The sequence below is a fragment of the Podarcis filfolensis genome (genome assembly GCF_964270895.1).
Source record: "Podarcis filfolensis genome assembly, chromosome: W".
NCBI classification, from domain to species: Eukaryota; Metazoa; Chordata; class Lepidosauria; order Squamata; family Lacertidae; genus Podarcis; species Podarcis filfolensis.
This window is the reverse complement of record NC_139619.1, coordinates 36,445,552-36,464,636: the sequence shown is the minus strand read 5'-3', so window position 1 is coordinate 36,464,636 and position 19,085 is coordinate 36,445,552. Positions and strand designations below refer to the sequence as shown.

The 19,085-nt window shown below is 44.4% G+C and overlaps 1 protein-coding gene and 1 long non-coding RNA gene across 2 annotated transcripts in view; both read left to right on the top strand.

The window, feature by feature from the left end:
- LOC310753909 overlaps nt 1-19,085 on the top strand; it is a 395,356-nt gene that overhangs the window by 171,505 nt on the left and 204,766 nt on the right. The window lies entirely within an intron of this gene.
- The window catches only part of LOC310753894 (tigger transposable element-derived protein 1-like), a 657,443-nt gene continuing 652,179 nt past the window's right edge, over nt 13,822-19,085 (top strand). The window contains exon 1 of the mRNA XM_083595240.1: nt 13,822-16,002. Within this exon, the coding sequence (XP_083451366.1) occupies nt 14,005-15,705 (1,701 nt within the window). The 5' untranslated portion in view covers nt 13,822-14,004 and the 3' untranslated portion in view covers nt 15,706-16,002. The remainder of the gene's footprint in view (nt 16,003-19,085) is intronic.

The window sequence follows — 19,085 nt, the reverse complement described above, 5'->3', positions numbered from 1 at the left end:
GTCCCCAAAGTAAAACACACACACACACACACACACACACACAATGACCTATGAGGAACCAAAAATAATAAATGCTAGGACACACAATTTTTAAAAGAATCTATGCTTATCTATTTTGGCATTCTAACAATGAGTATCCCAAATGAAAATAAAAGAGTGTTTCTTGATGTGACAACATCGGCTAGAATGTTAATAGCAAAATACTGGGAAATGAGTTAATACCAAGAAAAAATGAATGGCAAAGGAAGTGACTGTTTGGCTGTAAGGGAAAGATGAAAAGAAATACAAATGCAATTACTTTCATAGAGTATTTAAATCACTGTTTGCATCCCCTCATTATCATTTGTGCTGTGGGAGAAAAGAAAGGACACTTTGTTAGAGGTTCTCATATCCTGTTAAAAGGGGAAATTATTTCATGTGAGAAGTCTGTCAGGAAATGCTGTTCCTTGTGGGAATGTTCAGGGGTGCAGGAGAGGATATATTGTGAGATTATATCCTAATCCAACTTGTGCTAACAAGTTCCCAAAATATCAGCAGAGTTTATAACATTCCCCTTTTTAAGTTTGCAATGGTAACGTCTGCACAGGTTCGCTAGAACCTCTAAAATAATTACTCTGGTAATTTCCCCTTTTGTTCCCTCTTAAAATACAAGACATGACACAGTCTTTATAAAATTATAAAAGATTTTACTCACGTTCTGTTCACAATATGATCCCAGAAGGCAGACAGGCTTAAAAAGGTAAAATACATTCAGAATCTATCTTATAGGAAGATAGTCCTTTCCTCCTCTCTTGGCTGGGAGCCAAGAGGGCATCCTTAGATGTTTCTTCATCGAAAGGAAGATGGCAGAGAGAGAGATGGCTGCCTGCCCTGTGCTTTTATCATTACCTGCAGAGGTGAGGCCACACCCACCTCTGGTCACATGCGGAGGAAGTCTGTTCCAGGAAGTTTACCTGCTTGCTGGACAGACATCCCTCCCCATGTCTTAACATGTACACTCTAGGAATGTTGTCATTGACTGCTCCTGTGTTTTACATCCCACATTCCTAAAATGCATAGGCATATACACAAACAAAACCTGTTATAGATAGGTAGCCGTGTTGGTCTGCCATAGTCAAAACAAAAAAATTTTTTTCCTTCCAGTAGCACCTTAAAGACCAACTAAGTTAGTTCTTGGTATGAGCTTTCGTGTGCATGCACACTTCTTCAGATACACTGAAACAGAAGTTGCCAGATCCTTCTATATAGTGAGAAGGTGGGGAGGGGTATTACTCAGAAGGGTGGTGGGAATGGGTGATTGGCAGATAGCTGTGATGAGCCTGTTGACGACTCTTAACGACTGCAATAGGTCTTACAGGAAAAAGCAAGGGGTGAGAAGGTGAAAAATGGCTTTGTCATGTATAATGAGATAAGAATCCAATGTCTTTGTTCAGACCAGGTCTCTCCATGGTTTTAAGTTTGGTAATGAGTTGCAATTCAGCAGCTTCTCTTTCCAGTCTATTTCTGAAATTCCTTTGTAGTAATACAGCTACTTTGAGATCTTGTATAGAATGTCCTGGGAGATTGAAGTGTTCTCCTACTGGTTTCTCTGTCTTGTGATTCTTGATGTCCGATTTATGTCCGTTTATTCTTTGGCCTAAGGTTTGGCCTGTTTGTCCAATATAGAGAGCTGAAGGACACTGTTGGCATTTGATGGCATATACAATGTTAGACGATCAGCAATTAAATAGTCCCAAGATGGTATGTGTGATGTTGTTGGGGCCAGTAATGGTGTTGTCCGGGTGTATGTGGCAGCAAAGTTGGCATCTGGGTTTATTGCAGGCTCTGGTGCCAGTGTCCGTGTTACGTCTGGTTGTAGTATTATTGTGGGTTAGGAGTTGTTTAAGATTGGGTGGCTGTCTGTAGGCAATGAAAGGTCTTCCTCCCAGAGCTTGAGAAAGAGAACTGTCATTGTCCAGGAGAGGTTGTAGATCTCTGATGATGCGTTGTACTGTTTTAACTTGGGAGCTGTATGTGATGACTAGAGGTGTTCTGTTACTTTCTTTTTTGGGTCTGTCTTGCAGCAAATTCTCTCTGGGTATCTGTCTGGCTCTGTTGATCTGTTGTCTAACTTCATCTGTTGGGTATTTTAGTTCTAAAAAGGTTTGCTGTAGATCTCTTAGGTGAGAGTCTCTGTCTGTAGAATTGGAGCAGATACGGCTGTAACGTAGTGCCTGGCTATATACAATGGACTGTTTGGTATGTTTGGGATGGTAGCTAGAGGCATGTAGATATGTTTGTCGGTCAGTTGGTTTACGGTATAAGGTGGTGTCTATGCGTCCATCCTGTATTTTTATAGTAGTGTCCAAAAAATGTATTTCTTGCATAGATTGATTCATTGTTAGGTTGATTGTGGGGTGAAAATCATTGAATTTCTGGTGGAAGGTGTCCAGGGTCTGTTGACCATGTGTCCAGATGATAAAAATATCGTCAATGTATCGCATTTTTATAAAACCTGTTATAAAATTTAAATCCCATTGGGGAGGCGAACTACTCAAGAGAGGAACTCACAGTGGGAGTGCTTTGATATTTACCTGTGAAAAGAATTTGGCATGTTAGATTTGAAACTTGGCAACCTCTTGACGTTTGATGGTCCAGTACTTAACCCTTTTGTCTTAAGTAGCCCCTGGAGCAAAGGACACATTAAGGGTGATTTCCCTCAATGGTTCCAAGTTTTACATAAGGAAATTTGGATAGGTTTCTCCCTGCAGCCCACACTCTCCAAACCTCCTCTCTCCCCCCTCCTTCCTCTCTCTCTCTCTTTTAAGCTGATCTAGCCTCTGTGCATGTGCAGAGTTCATGTCTCAGCAAACCTTTTATACTATTGAAATGTTGCATCTTTTGGCTAAATTACCATTTGAATAAAGGAAATGAAGGGTAAGGAGTAGATTTAAAAAATAGGGTTAGATTTAAAACAAAACAAACTCGGCAATTCAAGTATTCACCAAAGCTAGCAATAGAAGTTGGTCAAATTAAATTTCTGTTAACTCAGTTCTAAGAGATCATGTTTCCTGCAGCCCAAGCAAAGAGAGTGCTTCCTTTATTTACAGGAAAGGGCTATCATCCCTCTGGTCATTCGCGGAACAAACCCTTATATATGGGAAAAAATGGCCAGAGAGTCAGAATTCATAGGATCTTTAACATTCTCAGTCATTTCAGCCTTACCATTTGCAGACAAAATTTTCTGCCCTTTATTTACAGGATGGTCAAGGCTCATTCTACTTGACTATATGAATTTTTATGTGCTTAAACTTTGAATAGACTTGGAAGTCTGATCTTTAAATAATAGACAAAATGATAAAAACTGTTATCACTCAAATGCTTGATATTGCCAGCTCTGCTTCAAAAACATCACAGCTTCATCTCTCACCTTTTAAAACCACAAATTGGGAGAGTTGAAAGGGACCCTGGGGTCATCTAGTCCAACCCTCCAATTGGGAGAGTTGAAAGGGACCCTGGGGTCATCTAGTCCAACCCTCCAAAATATTACCAAAGAGACACACACATTTAAGCACAGATGAACAACTGAGAAAGGAAAGGAAACACAGCAATGCTCCTATCATGCAAGCACACACATGTACTAAGCAAAAGAAAAATAAAAGTACCCAACTTTATACAGAACCCTTTTAGCAGATCTTGAAGCTAATTTGAGTGAGAATTTACTTCCTTAGACTAAAGAGTGCAAGTTCCTAGAGAAATGATCTTTTTTCCTAAGATAAAATAGGGAGAGAATCTTTATAAAGCATCGCGTTAATTCAATTGATATAACCACTCACAAATAATAAAACATCCATAAATATGATTTATAAGGAATACAAAAGTGAACAATTTTTCCTGAACTTGCATAGGAATAATAAGCCTAATTAGGATTTTTAAAATTACCACACATAGGAAATTGAGATGCAGGGTACCTTTAGCAAAGATTGCCGCCCCCCCCCCCCCGTGCAGTTTCCTTGTTAAAGGAAGCTTACTCGAGAGTAAATTTACCTGGCACAGAGGTAAGAAGGGGGAAAAAAAACCTGAAAGAGACTGAAACGGGGGGGGGGGGGGCATTTTCCAAGAAGAGGCCAGGAATTCCTGGCTGATCTATAGATAGACAATTGTTGGCTATGGAAGCTTCTACCTTTTAATAACAATTTTCTTAGAAGGAACACCATATTTTCATAGGCATATGCTTAGTGAAATACATACAAGGAGGAAGACTCTTTTGAGCCTCTCTCAAATAACAAACATTTGCACACTTCATTCTCATTTTTGTCTTGTTTAAGATTGATAAGGCCCAACATGGCTTTCTTAGATTTAAATTTTTGAAGCAAGCTTGCATTTTTATTTTAGATGGCACATTTAAGATAAGCAGCTGCTGGATGTTACCTAAGGCCAATTTAAACACAGAAAGGCATATACTTAGTTGATCAGGTCCAACATGGTTTCTTTAAACTAAAATTTTGAAGCAAGCTTGCAGTTTAATCTATGCACACTTAAGAAAGGCAGTCTGTGGATGTTGTGGCCAATTTTAAACACAAACCCCTTAAACATTTCTAAAATGACAGAGACAGAAGGAACAGACTCACATATACTTAACAGACAACACACATAACAGACGTGTAACATATAAACATATATATTTTCATCCTTTAGTTGGTTATTGTAAGGAGTTGGCTCGCTTCCTGTTGTTTCATTAAGCGAAGTTAGTAGGAAGGTTTTATGAGCCTCCTTGCCTCTTCAAACACCACCAGTTAATCAAACTGGCAGGGCTCACAACGCTTGGTTGACTGGGTAACCCCTTTATATATGCATGTGTTGTTGTTTTTTCGTGTCTGGGATAGAGAAGGGAGAAAGAAAGGGGTCAGTAAGGGTTTGGGGTAACTTGTATAGGGGTTTTCCTATGATTCTTCTATTTCTTGTTGCTTGGCAACTCCCTAGAGGTTTATCGAGCCCTAGCTATCTGGTTACCTCCCCAGACCTTTGGCACTCATTCCTTTCCTTATTTTCCTGAGCCCTAGCTATCTGGTTACCTCCCCAGACCTTTGGCACTCGTTTTTCCTATTCCAAATCTTGGGGTGCTTTCCCACTCTGCCAAATCCTGCCCAGTTCCTCCCAGGCTATCCCTCCTGGCAACCTCCTACCTATCGTCACAATCTTAGGAAAAGGGACCCTACTGGACGCCCGCGCCGCGCGGTGCCAGATCGGGCGATCCCTGGATAGAGGTTTTTTTTTGAACCGGAAAACCCCCCTTGCTTTCAGAAGCAGGCTCACACATGATACACGTGTTACGTGACTCCGACTGGGGCGGCTGGGGTTTGAGATAGAAAGAAAGACCCCTTCCGGCCCCCTTGCCAGGCGCTTGGGAAGTTCGGAAAGAGAGCTCCAACCCCCTGCTTTCAACTGAGATGCCCGTTGCGGTGAGGCAGGTTTTAGGCCGGTTCTCTCCCTCTTACTTTCAGGCTCTCAGTTGGTGCGGCTGGCTGGAGAATTTAAGCTAAAGGGATAGAGCTCAGAACCCCCCTTTCGGGTTGAGCGGCGGTCCACGGTCTCTCTCACTAACCGGACCAAGAGAAAGGCAAGAAAGAACGATAGACAAGAGGGCAGAGAATTCAGTTGCCAGGAGACCACCACCCCCTTTCCCACCAGTGCACTGGATTTTTCCTTATACTCACGCGTCTTCTGTTGCGATCCCGGGATTGATGAATAAGTCGGCTGGATCTTGCCTTTGCTCCCTGGCTGGGTCCCTCGAGGCTAGCAGATTACTGCCCCTGAAGATGGCCGGGGGTCCAAAGGATCTTCCCAGGCAAAATGGCCCTGTGCCGGCTGAAGATTTCAGGGCCCCCAGTCAGCAACACGGGAGAACCGTGAGCCCCACGTTCAGGTGCCAAATGTTAAGGAAAAATCTGGGTGTGAGGCTGCTCAGTCACCCAGCTCGTCGGGTAGAGCCCGCGAGTCCCTGTGGAATAAAGGAAGGAGTCCAGCCAACCGGAGCAAATAGCTGTAGACTAAAGTTTATTGCGCAATAGGTTCAAAGAGCAAATTTTGAACCCCAAGGATGGGGTGACAAAGACTTTTAAAACTTTCCCACCACATCCCAGAATACAGTTCGAAGGGGAGGGGTTAACCTTGCCAAACATGTCCAGACAAGTCCTTGGTACAAGATTAGCATAAGCAGACATGGCAGGGCAAGACTCAGGTATAAGATTAGCATAGACAAATATGTCTTAAGTACCCACCACCCAAAAGTACAATAGAAGTTCCTTTGCATGTCTGGAGCCTGAGGCAAGTCAGGTGATGAGATTTGGCTTCTTTTGGCTAACAATGAGCCCAGCAATTTTCACCTCTGAGAACTTCCTGGAGTCCTTTTGCAAGGGGAAAATAGCTTTGGAATGGGGGGAATCTGGGAAAGGAGATGATTTTATATTATTTTTAAAGTTAGGTGACTTCCCTGAGCTGTCAAGTTGGAAGGATATATTCAGGCATAATATTTGTAATATTTAACTTTAAAGATGTGTCCCCCCCCCCTGTAATTTCCGTAACAGTCCTTCAACACCTTAGGACATGTTTTTCACCAGATTTTGATAAACATCAGTTTGCCTATAGGAGAAATAGGTCAACAGCCTTTCACCTTGAGACTGGGGAATTATGTTACAATGTTGTTTATTGATTATAGCTCGGCTTTTAATACCATCCTTCCAGACATTCTTATCAAAAAGCTGATGGAACTAGACCTTTCTTCTACCATCTGTGACTGGATTAAAGACTTTCTGAGGGATAGGACACAAACAGTAAGGATTGGGCCTGTTACATCTACCTCCCTGAAGCTCAGCACTGGCACCTCACAGGGATGTGTGCTAAGTCCCTACCTAGAATCATAGAATCATAGAGTTGGAAGAGACCACAAGGGCCATCGAGTCCAACCCCCTGCCAAGCAGGAAACACCATCAGAGCACTCCTGACATATGGTTGTCAAGCCTCTGCTTAAAGACCTCCAAAGAAGGAGACTCCACCACACTCCTTGGCAGCAAATTCCACTGTCGAACAGCTCTTACTGTCAGGAAGTTCTTCCTAATGTTTAGGTGGAATCTTCTTTCTTGTAGTTTGGATCCATTGCTCCGTGTCCGCTTCTCTGGAGCAGCAGAAAACAACCTTTCTCCTTCCTCTATGTGACATCCTTTTATATATTTGAACATGGCTATCATATCACCCCTTAACCTCCTCTTCTCCAGGCTAAACATGCCCAGCTCCCTTAGCCGTTCCTCATAAGGCATCGTTTCCAGGCCTTTGACCATTTTGGTTGCCCTCCTCTGGACACCTTCCAGTTTGTCAGTGTCCTTCTTGAACTGGGGTGCCCAGAACTGGACACAGTACTCCAGGTGAGGTCTGACCAGAGCAGAATACAGTGGCACTATTACTTCCCTTGATCTAGATGCTATACTCCTATTGATGCAGCCCAGAATTACATTGGCTTTTTTAGCTGCCGCGTCACACTGTTGGCTCATGTCAACTTTGTGGTCAACCAAGACTCCTAGATCCTTTTCACATGTACTGCTCTCAAGCCAGGTGTCACCCATCTTGTATTTGTGCCTCTCATTTTTTTTGCCCAAGTGTAATACTTTACATTTCTCCCTGTTAAAATTCATCTTGTTTGTTTTGGCCCAGTTCTCTAATCTGTCAAGGTCGTTTTGAAGTGTGATCCTGTCCTCTGGGGTGTTAGCCACCCCTCCCAGTTTGGTGTCATCTGCAAATTTGATCAGGATGCCCTTGAGTCCATCATCCAAGTCGTTGATAAAGATGTTGAATAAGACCGGGCCCAAGACAGAACCCTGTGGCACCCCACTAGTCACTCTTCTCCAGGATGAAGAGGAACCATTGATGAGCACCCTTTGGGTTCGGTCAGTCAGCCAGTTACAAATCCACTGAGTGGTAGCATAGTCAAGACCGCATTTTACCAGCTTCTTTACAAGAATATCATGGGGCACCTTGTCAAATGCCTTGCTGAAATCAAGGTAGGCTACATCCACTGCGTTCCCTTCATCTACCAGGCTTGTAATTCTGTCAAAAAATGAGATCAGGTTAGTCTGACATGACTTATTTTTCAGAAATCCATGCTGACTATTGGTGATCACAGCATTCCTTTCTAGATGCTCACAGTCTGTTTGCTTAATGATCTGCTCCAGAATCTTCCCTGGTATTGATGTCAGACTGACTGGGCGGTAATTATTTGGGTCCTCTCTTTTCCCCTTTTTGAAAATAGGGACAACATTTGCCCTCCTCCAGTCTGCCGGGACTTCGCCTGTTCTCCAGGAATTCTCAAAGATGACTGCCAGTGGTTCTGAGATCACATCTGCCAGTTCTTTTAATACTCTTGGATGCAGTTCATCTGGCCCTGGAGACTTGAATACATCTAGACTAGCCAAGTATTCTTGTACTATCTCCTTAGTTATTCTGGGCTGTGTTTCCTCTGCTGAATCATTTGCTCCAAATTCTTCAGGTCGGGCATTGTTTTCTTTATCGGAGAAGACTGAAGCAAAGAAGGCATTGAGGAGTTCAGTGTTGATATCAAGCCTTGTCATTCAGAGGCATTTGGCACTCTCCAGGTGCCCGGCTTGATTCCTTGTTGGCCTCCCCCGTCAGCGACTCCCGGCAAGACAAGTCGAGGTCTTTATCGGCCGATCCTTCTTCAAACGTGAGAAGAACACAGCCACTCCTCCTCCCTCACTCCCTGCCATCCCCAGGGAGGGGAAAGAGACAGACAGAAATGTATTTACATGCCTTTATTTCTGTCTTTCCTCAGTGCAGAGAACAACATGTCTGCACTCTCTGATACCCAGCTGCAGAGTGAGACTAACTCCACCCATGTACTTCCAGTACAGGGTCATGTGACACTCTGAGCTAACATCCGGTGCTCAGTGCACATAATAGACTGTCCCTTCTTCCCACGGTACAGTCCCAAAACATCAACATCCTGTTTGGCTTTCCAGCCATCTGGAGCACTCAGCAGCATTGCTCCTTTTTCGTAACAACCTCCCCCAAAAGAATCAATGCGTGTTGCGGCAAGCAAAGCGTGATCCAGAGAAGAAAACAAACAGTTGTTATACACATAACACTCCCCTGTTGTTTCAGTTCCACCCTTGGAACTACCCGCCACTGGTTTCCCCAGTGTACCTCTCTGGTTGTCTGGCTTCCAAGGAATGAGTGCATCTGCATTCCCTTGGCTAGCAACTCTCTGTTGTGTCTTTGTCTCTGACTTAGACACAGCTCCAACCTGTCCTCGGTTGTGTACAACAGCAACACATGCAACAGCTAAATTAGCATACTCTTCTGAGTACCTTTTGGGCGGTTCACTCTTTGTGACTCTCTCAGACCTGCGTATGAGGTGCTGATCCTCTCTGCTCACTGGTTCTGTCTCAGGACTCTTTGGAGAACCAGTTCCAATGGTAAACAGTGGTTCATCCTTCAGTTGTGAAGGCCTATCCATTGTGTGAGACTTTCTCTCAATGACTGTGACAACTGAGCTGTCTGAGCTATCACTGTCACTCTCAGTACCACTGTACTCTGTGAAATCATCATCATCATCTGAATCGTCCTCTGTGGGAAATGTGTGTACTATCACTCTCTCCTGTTCAGGAGCACTCTCTAGAAATTTTGTGAGAATCACCTGACCAGATTCAGACAAAATTACTCTGTAGAGACCCTTTTCATATCCCACAAAAATGCCTCTGGCATTCTTTACTCCACCTGGAGCTTCTGTCCTCACATGAGACCCAAAAACCTTGAAATGGGCAACAGAAGGTTTTCTCTGGAACAGTTTCTCAAAAGGAGAACTTCCCAACTCTTTCGAAACCTTTCTCACCCATGCATGACAAAACGACATGAGTGACTCCGCCCAGAACTCATGTGGCAGATGTGAACTAAGCAATTGCGCATTCATTCCCTTTTGCAATTCTTTGTTCACTTTTACACAAACACCCCTGTTCCACGCTTCCGCTGAAACAGCAATCTTGTGTCTGATCCCCTTCTTCTGCAGGAACCTCTGGAAATCCTGTAAAAGAAAAATCTGCTTCTCATCTGTCAAAAGACAATCAATGTTAGCATGATGCATGTCTTTAACCTTGTCACAAAACTCCTGAAACCTTTCCAAGGCTTCCTGTGGCTTTCTCAACACATAAACCCAGACATAGTTAGAGAAATGATCCACACACACAAGATAATATCTTGCATTGCCTCTAGATGGTTCTAGAGGACCAATCACATCAGCATACACCCTGCTGAAATGCTCTGTCGACCCTGGCCACCTTCTTGGTGCTCGTTTTGGTCACACCTGCAAGAGAAATCAAGTTAGACTCAGAATTACATTCCATGTAATCACTTTGCTCAAAGTCCAACAAATACAGTCCACCTTTCTGTCTGGCAGAAAGATATAACTCTCCATCTTTGAAGATCTTGCAGCTCTTATCATCATAGGACAGTTTCAGTCCTTTCTTTGCAATCTGCGAAACACTCAGCAGATTGAACTTCAGTTCAGGAACCAAGTAAACATTGTTTATTGTCAAGTTCAGACTCTTAAGATACACAGTCCCTTTTCCGGTCGCTTCCAGCTCCTGACCGTTGGCCTGTGTCACAGCGAAGCTTTGCTTCTTAAACGATGAAAAGAGTCCTCTGTGTGGGGACATATGAACCGTCGCTGCAGTGTCGATAATAAACGCGTTCCCAACATCTGGCGTGGTTCCTTTCGCCATCAAAGCCCTTGCAGGTTCCACCATAGGCTTGGTATGACCTTTGCCTGACGCCTCAGGCTTTGCTGAGCGGCCCTTCGCTCCTTTCGGCTGGCGTGGCTTCTTGCAGCTCCGCTGAAGATGCCCAGCCTGTCCGCAATTATAACATCGAACAGCGTTCAAAGCTACAGCATCCTCTCCAGTAGCTTCATCAGTGGGGGAATTAGAACTCCGTTCTTCCCTCCCCCTGTCCTTGGCATCCATTTTGAATCCAAGCCTCAGCTCTCCACTCGAGCTAGTTAAAATCCAAAAGCTCCTTTTGAGCTGTCTTTCTGCCTCTCTCTCAGGCAGGCAATCTCCAAGCTGTCTCAAAGTCAAAACAAACTTTCGCTTTCCCGGCTCTGACTGAGCCAGCCCCAGGTGTCAGTAGTTTTCCACTGCCCTGACTGTCGTTGCTTAGCAACTGTGCATACCTCTCATCCTTATCTCGCCGCAAGAATTTCTGGTATGCAAGCCTTTCTTTCAGAGCTGTTTTTCCAAACGCAGCTCTCGTGAACCAGAGAATAAATCAATCTGCATTCACACTTTTAGCCCAATATTCAGCATACCTTTTTGGGGCTCCGTTGCTTGGAAAACACCCCCTCTTGGGGCCAGCCGTCTGTTCAGCTTCTGGCTGCAATTGCAGACGTTATCTTCTTTCCTTGGTGCAGAGGATGGCACACGATCCATCAACCTCTCACCTCTCATGCTGATTCCCATGGATCAGATAACCAGCAGCTTCTGCTACCATATGTTGATATCAAGCCTTGTCATTCAGAGGCATTTGGCACTCTCCAGGTGCCCGGCTTGATTCCTTGTTGGCCTCCCCCGTCAGCGACTCCCGGCAAGACAAGGCGAGGTCTTTATCGGCCGATCCTTCTTCAAACGTGAGAAGAACACAGCCACTCCTCCTCCCTCACTCCCTGCCATCCCCAGGGAGGGGAAAGAGACAGACAGAAATGTATTTACATGCCTTTATTTCTGTCTTTCCTCAGTGCAGAGAACAACATGTCTGCACTCTCTGATACCCAGCTGCAGAGTGAGACTAACTCCACCCATGTACTTCCAGTACAGGGTCATGTGACACTCTGAGCTAACATCCGGTGCTCAGTGCACATAATAGACTGTCCCTTCTTCCCACGGTACAGTCCCAAAACATCAACATCCTGTTTGGCTTTCCAGCCATCTGGAGCACTCAGCAGCATTGCTCCTTTTTCGTAACATTCAGCCCTTTCTGTGTCCCCTGTTTGCATTTCACCATCTTCTCCTCTGAGTGACCCCACTGTTTCTTTGTTCTTCCTTTTGCTACGAACATACCCATAAAAGCCTTTTTTGTTGCTTTTAACCTCTCTAGCAAGCCTGAGTTCATTCTGTGCTTTAGCTTTTCTGACTTTGTGTCTACACGTGCTGGCTATTTGTTTGAATTCCTCTTCGGTGGTTTCCCCCCTTTTCCATTTTTTGTACACATCCTTTTTTAATCTTAACTCAGTTAAAAGTTCTTTAGATAGCCACCCTGGCTTCTTTAGGCACCTTCCATGTTTCCGTCTCATTGGTATTGCCTGAAGTTGTGCTTTTACTATCTCCCTCTTAACAAACTCCCAGCCATCATGAACTCCCTTTCCTTTTAGTATTACTGTCCATGGGATCTCACCCAGCTCTTCCCTAAGTTTTATGAAGTCGGCTTTCTTAAAGTCAAGAAATTGAGTCCTAGTATGCTTGGCTGCTCCTTTCCGCTGTACAGTGGTGCCCCGCAAGACAAATGCCTTGTAAGACGAAAAACTCGCTAGACGAAAGAGTTTTTTGTTTTTTGAGGTGCTTCGCAAGACGAATTTCCCTATGGGCTTGCTTCGCAAGACGAAAACGTCTTGCAAGTTTGTTTCCTTTTTCGTAAAACCGTTAATACCCAGGGTGCATTGCTTGAAGAGGTGCAGTTGCGACTTGAACTTCGAGGAGCAACACATAGCACGCGGTGTGGTAGCCTTTTTTGAGGTTTTTGTGGACTTTGCTGATTTTTGAAGCTTTTCCAAAACTTCTTTTGCATCCATTTGGTAAGTTAAACTTTTAAAACTTTTTTCGGGTTTTTTGGATTTTGGGTTGGGGTGTTTGGAATTCAAGGACTTGGTGTTGGGGAGAGGTTTGAAAGAATCTGGGAGCTTGATTTTTTGTGACCATTGGGCCACTCTGCTGTTGTTTAAAAAAAAATTCTGGATTTGAATTTCTGTGTGGTGGCTGGCTGGGGGAACAGTTGAGGAGGGGTTTGAAAGAATCTGGGAGCTTGTGCGGTTTTTTTTTTTAATTTTTATGATTTTCTGTGACCATTGGGCCATGTTTTTGAAAAAAAAAATTATGGATTTGAATTTCTGTGTGGTGGCTGGCTGGGGGAACAGTTGGGGAGGGGTTTGAAAGAATGTGGGAGCTTGTGTGGTTTTCTTTTGAATTTTTATGATTTTCTGTGACCATTGGGCCATGTTGTTGTTTTTTTTAAAAAATTCTGGATTTGAATTTTTGTGTGGTGGCTGGCTGGGGGAACAGTTGGGGAGGGGTTTGCAAGAATCTGGGAGCTTGTGTGGGGTTTTTTTGAATTTTTTTGATTTTCTGTGACCATTGGGCCATGTTATTGTTTTTTTAAAAAAATTCTGGATTTGAATTTCTGTGTGGTGGCTGGCTGGGGGAACAGTTGAGGAGGGGTTTGAAAGAATCTGGGAGCTTGTGTGGTTTGTTTCTTTTTTGAATTTTTATGATTTTCTGTGACCATTGGGCCATGTTGTTTTTTTTTATAAAAAATTCTGGATTTGAATTTCTGTGTGGTGGCTGGCTGGGGGAACAGTTGAGGAGGGGTTTGCAACAGTTGGGGAGGGGCTGGGGGAACAGTTGGGGAGGGGTTTGCAACAGTTGGGGAGGGGTTTGCAATTTCTGTGTGGTGGGTGGGTGGCTGGGGGAACAGTTGAGGTTTTTGAAGACTTTGATGATTTTTAAAGCTTTTCCAAAACTTCTTTTGCAGCCATTTGAGGATTTTGAAGACTTTCGTGATTTGCAGCCATTTCGTAAGTTAAACTTTTTTTGGGGTTTTTGGATTTTGGGTTGGGGTGTTTGGAATTCAAGGACTTGGTTCTGGGTTTGATTTTCTGTGTGGTGGGTGGCTGGGTGCTTTTGAATTTTTTGGAAGTGAAGCACTGATTTTTTTTTCTTTTTCTGAGTTTACGAAGGTAGGAGCTGTGCTGCCATGGGACCCAAGAAGACTGCTGCTGCAGAGGCCGGCGAGAGGAAGAAGGAGACGGTGACGCTGGAAATGAAGAAGGAGATCATCCGGAAGCACGATGGTGGAATGCGTGTGACAGACCTCGCCAGGGAGTACGGCAGGAATCCATCGACCATCGGGACCATCCTGAAGATGAGGGAGAAGATCCTTGCGACGGATGCAGCCAAGGGAGTCACCAGGATCATGAAGAACCGCCCAGCTGTTCTGGAGGAAGTCGAGAAGTTGCTGCTCATCTGGTTAGAAGAGAAGCAGCGTGCAGGGGACACAGTGAGTGAGGCCGTCATTTGTGAGAAGGCCAAGGCCTTGCACGCAGACCTCGTCCGGGAACAGCCAGGAACATCAGGGGAGCCAGAAGTCTTCAAGGCAAGCAGAGGTTGGTTTGACCGGTTCAAGACAAGATCTGGAATCCACAGCGTGGTCAGGCATGGAGAGGCTGCCAGTTCTGATGTTCCTGCGGCTGAAGACTTTGCAGCGGAGTTCCTGGAGGTTGTGAAGACGGAGGGCTACGTTCCACAGCAGGTCTTCAACTGCGACGAGACCGGGCTGTTTTGGAAGAGGATGCCCAAAAGGACTTTCATCACACAGGAGGCGGCCAAGTTGCCTGGCCACAAGCCCATGAAGGACCGTCTGACCCTGCTCTTCTGTGCCAACGCAAGCGGCGACCTGAAGATCAAGCCCCTGCTGGTGTACTACTCGGAGAACCCACGGGCCTTCAAGAAACACAAGGTCAACAAGGAGCAGCTGAGTGTCATGTGGCGATCCAACAGCAAGGCTTGGGTCACACGTGTGCTGTTTGTGGACTGGGTCAATCTTGCTTTTGGCCCTGCTGTCAAACAGTACTTGCTGGACAATGACCTGCCGCTGAAGGCTTTGCTTCTGATGGACAATGCTCCTGCTCATCCTAAAGGCCTTGAGGAGGACTTGTTGGAGGAGTTCAGCTTCATCAGCATCATGTTCCTGCCGCCTAACACCACGCCACTGCTCCAGCCGATGGATCAGCAGGTCATCGCCAATTTCAAAAAACTCTACACCAAGGAGCTTTTCAGGCGATGCTTCGAGGTGACTGATTGCACCACCATCACCCTGCAGGAATTCTGGAAGGACCACTTCGACATCGTCACCTGCTTGAAGATGATCACCACGGCCTGGGGCGGGATCAGCCAGAGAAATTTGAATTGCGCTTGGCGCAGCCTGTGGCCGGACTGTGTGGCACCAAGTGACTCTGATGCACCAGAGTCAACAGTGGTGCAGGACATTGTTGCCTTGGGGAGGACCATGGGCCTGGAGGTCACAGAGGAGGACGTCAGCGAGCTGGTGGAGGAGCACGACCACGAGCTGACCACCCAGGAGCTGGTCGAACTGCAGGCAGAGGCTGCGCAGGAGCAGGCCTCGCTGGAAGAGGAGGAAGCAACTGAGGAACGGCTGTCCTCCAAAGAACTGAGGGACATTTGCCAGAAGTGGAAGGATGTGCAGGCTTTTGCACAGCGGCACCACCCTAACAGGCACGTGATACATGACCTTGTGAACACTTTTGATACGACGGTCATGTCGCCTTTCAGGGAGGTGCTGAAAAGGCGGATGAAGCAGCAGACCATGGACAGGTTCTTCAGCAAGAAGCAAAGAGTGGAAGAGGAACCTTCTTCGAGTGGTCCCCCAGAGTCTTAGAAAATGTACGGTACACTTTGTTGATTTTTAAATGCTTTTCTGTCATGTTTAGAAACTTAATTTATTGTTCCTTCAGTTTTTGAACTGCTCTTTACAGTATGTGTGACTTTAAAGAGCAGTTAATAAACTCTTGTTGTACCAAATTTGGCTTTGTTTGGACTTTTTTTGACCATAGGAACGCATTAATTGAATTTCAATGCATTCCTATGGGATTTCGTGCTTCGCAAGACGAAAAATTCGCTAGACGAAAAAACTCGCAGAACGAATTAATTTCGTCTTGCGAGGCACCACTGTATAGTAAACTTCAGAAGAGCATGATCACTCGCACCTAATGATCCTTCCACTTCTACCCCACGAACCAGGTCATCAACATTGGTTAGGACCAGATCTAAAATGGCTGTTCCTCTTGTTGCTTCTCCCACTTTCTGGACAATGAAGTTGTCTGCAAGGCCAGTGAGAAATCTGTTTGACCTTATGCTCTTGGCTGAGTTTGACATCCAACAAATATCCGGGTAATTGAAGTCCCCCATTACTACTATCTCCCTTCCTTTTGCATGCTTGGCCATCTGTTCCAGGAAGGCATCATCTATGTCCTCCGTTTGGCTTGGGGATCTATAGTAAACTCCCACAATGAGGTCACTGTTATTCTTCTCTCCCTTAATTTTGACCCAAATGCTCTCACTTTGGCTTTGAGGTTCTAAATCTTGGATCTCTTCACAGGTATACACATCCCTGACATATAACGCCACTCCTCCTCCTTTCTTGTCTGGTCTGTTTCTCTGAAATAGATTGTATCCCTCCATTATTACATTCCAATCGTGGGACTTATCCCACCAGGTTTCAGTGATGCCTATTATGTCATATTTAGTTTGCTGTACCAAGAGCTCAAGCTCATCTTGTTTATTTCCCATGCTTTGCGCATTAGTGTACAGACATTGAAGTCCATTAATCATTCCCCCGTGTCTCTTATTTAAGGATTTTTTCCTCCCACCACTAGGTCTGCGTGCTGTTTGCTCCATTTGGTCTATGACATTTGGAGTACATTTGTACTCGTTGTATACATATGACAGTATTTCATCTGATTAATCTACTGCAATTATTAAGTTTGCAGATGATACTGCCATAATAGGTCTAATTACAGGTGGAGATGAATCAGCGTACGGGGGGGGGGGTCAAAAAGTATCTACATGGTGCCTAGAGAATAACCTGCACCTAAATGTGGACAAGAATCCCGTAAAAGAAATGGAGTGGCCCTCATAGTCAACAAAAGAGTGGCGAAAGCTGTACTGGGATGCAATCTCAAAAATGATAGAATGATCTCGATACAAATCCAAGGCAGACCTTTTAACATCACAGTAATCCAAGTTTATGCACCAACCACTGGTGCTGAAGAAACTGAAATTGACCAATTCTATGAAGACTTACAACACCTTCTAGAAATGACACCAAAGAAGGATGTTCTTCTCATTATAGAGGATTGGAATGCTAAAGTAGGGAATCAAGGGATAAAAGGAACAACTGGCAGGTTTGGCCTTGAAGTTCAAAACAAAGCAGGGCAAAGGCTAATAGAGTTCTGCCAAGAGAACAAGCTGGTCATCACAAACACTCTTTTCTAACAGCACAAGAGACGACTCTACACATGGACATCACCAGATGGGCAGCATCGAAATCAGATTGATTATATTCTCTGCAGCCAAAGATGGAGAAGCTCTATACAGTCAGCAGAAACAAGACCTGGAGCTGACTGTGGCTCAGATCATCAGCTTCTTACAGCAAAATTCAAGCTTAAACTGAAGAAAGTAGGAAAAACCACTGGGCCGGTAAGATACAATCTAAGTTAAATCCCTTATGAATACACAGTGGAAGTGAGGAACAGGTTTAAGGGTTTAGATTTGGTGGACAGAGTGCCTGAAGAACTATGGATGGAGGCTCGTAACATTATACAGGAGGCAGCAACGAAAACCATCCCAATGAAAAGGAAATGCAAGAAAGTGAAGTGGCTGTCCAACGAGGCCTTACAAATAGTGGGGGAGAGAAGGCAAGCAAAATGCGAGGGAGATAGTGAAAGATACAGGAAATTGAATGCAGATTTCCAAAAAATAGCAAGAAGAGACAAGAAGGCCTTCTTAAACGAGCAATGCAAAGAAATAGAGGAAAACAATAGAATGGGAAAAACCAGAGATCTGTTCAAGAAAATTGGAGATATGAAAGGAACATTTTGTACAAAGATTACCATAATAAAGGACAAAAGTGGTAAGGACCTAACAGAAGCAGAAGACATCAAGAAGAGGTGGCAAGAATACACAGAGGAATTGTACCAGGAAGATATGGATGGCTCGTACACCCCAGGTAGTGTGGTTGCTGACCTTGAGCCAGACATCCTGGAGAGTGAAGTCAAATGGGCCTTAGAAAGCACGTCAAATAACAGTGGAAGTGATGGTATTCCAGCTGAACTATTTAAAATTTTAAAAGATGATGCTGTTAAGGTGCTACACTCAATATGCTAGCAAATTTGGAAAACTCAGCAGTGACACGACTAAACAACAAGAACAACAAATATTAGCAAGACAAAGGAGATGGTGTTGGAGTTTCGGAGGAAGAGAGGGGAACTAGCCCCATTGTGTATTGGGGGGGGGGTTGTGTAGAGCGAGTCTCTTCCTTTAAATTCCTGGGAGTTTACCCTAGTGAAGACCTCACTTGGAAAAACAGTATAACTCAGGTGGTTAGGAAGGTCCAACAGAGACTACATTTCCTCAGGGTCTTGCAAAAGAACAATGTTAAACAACAATTGATGACCTCCTTTTACTGGTCCACAATAGAAAGTGTCCTCTCATATTGTATCAGTGTGTGGTACGTTGGCTTGACAGCCATGGACAGAAAGTCTCTACAGAGGGTGGTGAACACAGCACATGATATCATGGGCTGTCCCCTGAGCCCGCTAGATGACATCGCAAGGGATTGTTGCCTTAGGAGAGCGAGAAAAATTCTCAGGGATGACTCACACCCTGGCCAGCACCTCTTTAATCATCTACCCTTGGGCAGGAGATATAGAAGTAAAATCAGCTGTACCAACAGGCTAAAAAACTGTTTCTATCCGTGGGCTGTTAGACTGCTGAACGGAAAATAATATAGTGTAACTGACTTTCGGGGTTGGTGTGTTGTGCGACAAGCACACAGAGTGCAATGAGATTGAGGGTTTTTGTGTGGAGGAGGGAGGCTCAGTTAATTTCATTGTACACAGGTTGTACATTGACAATAAAGGTATTATTATTATTACTACATATTTTATTATCTATTTTTTATTTTTAGGTGTTTTATTTTACTATTATGCCTTTTATTATTTATTTTTAGGTTTATGTATTTTCTTATGCAATAGAAGG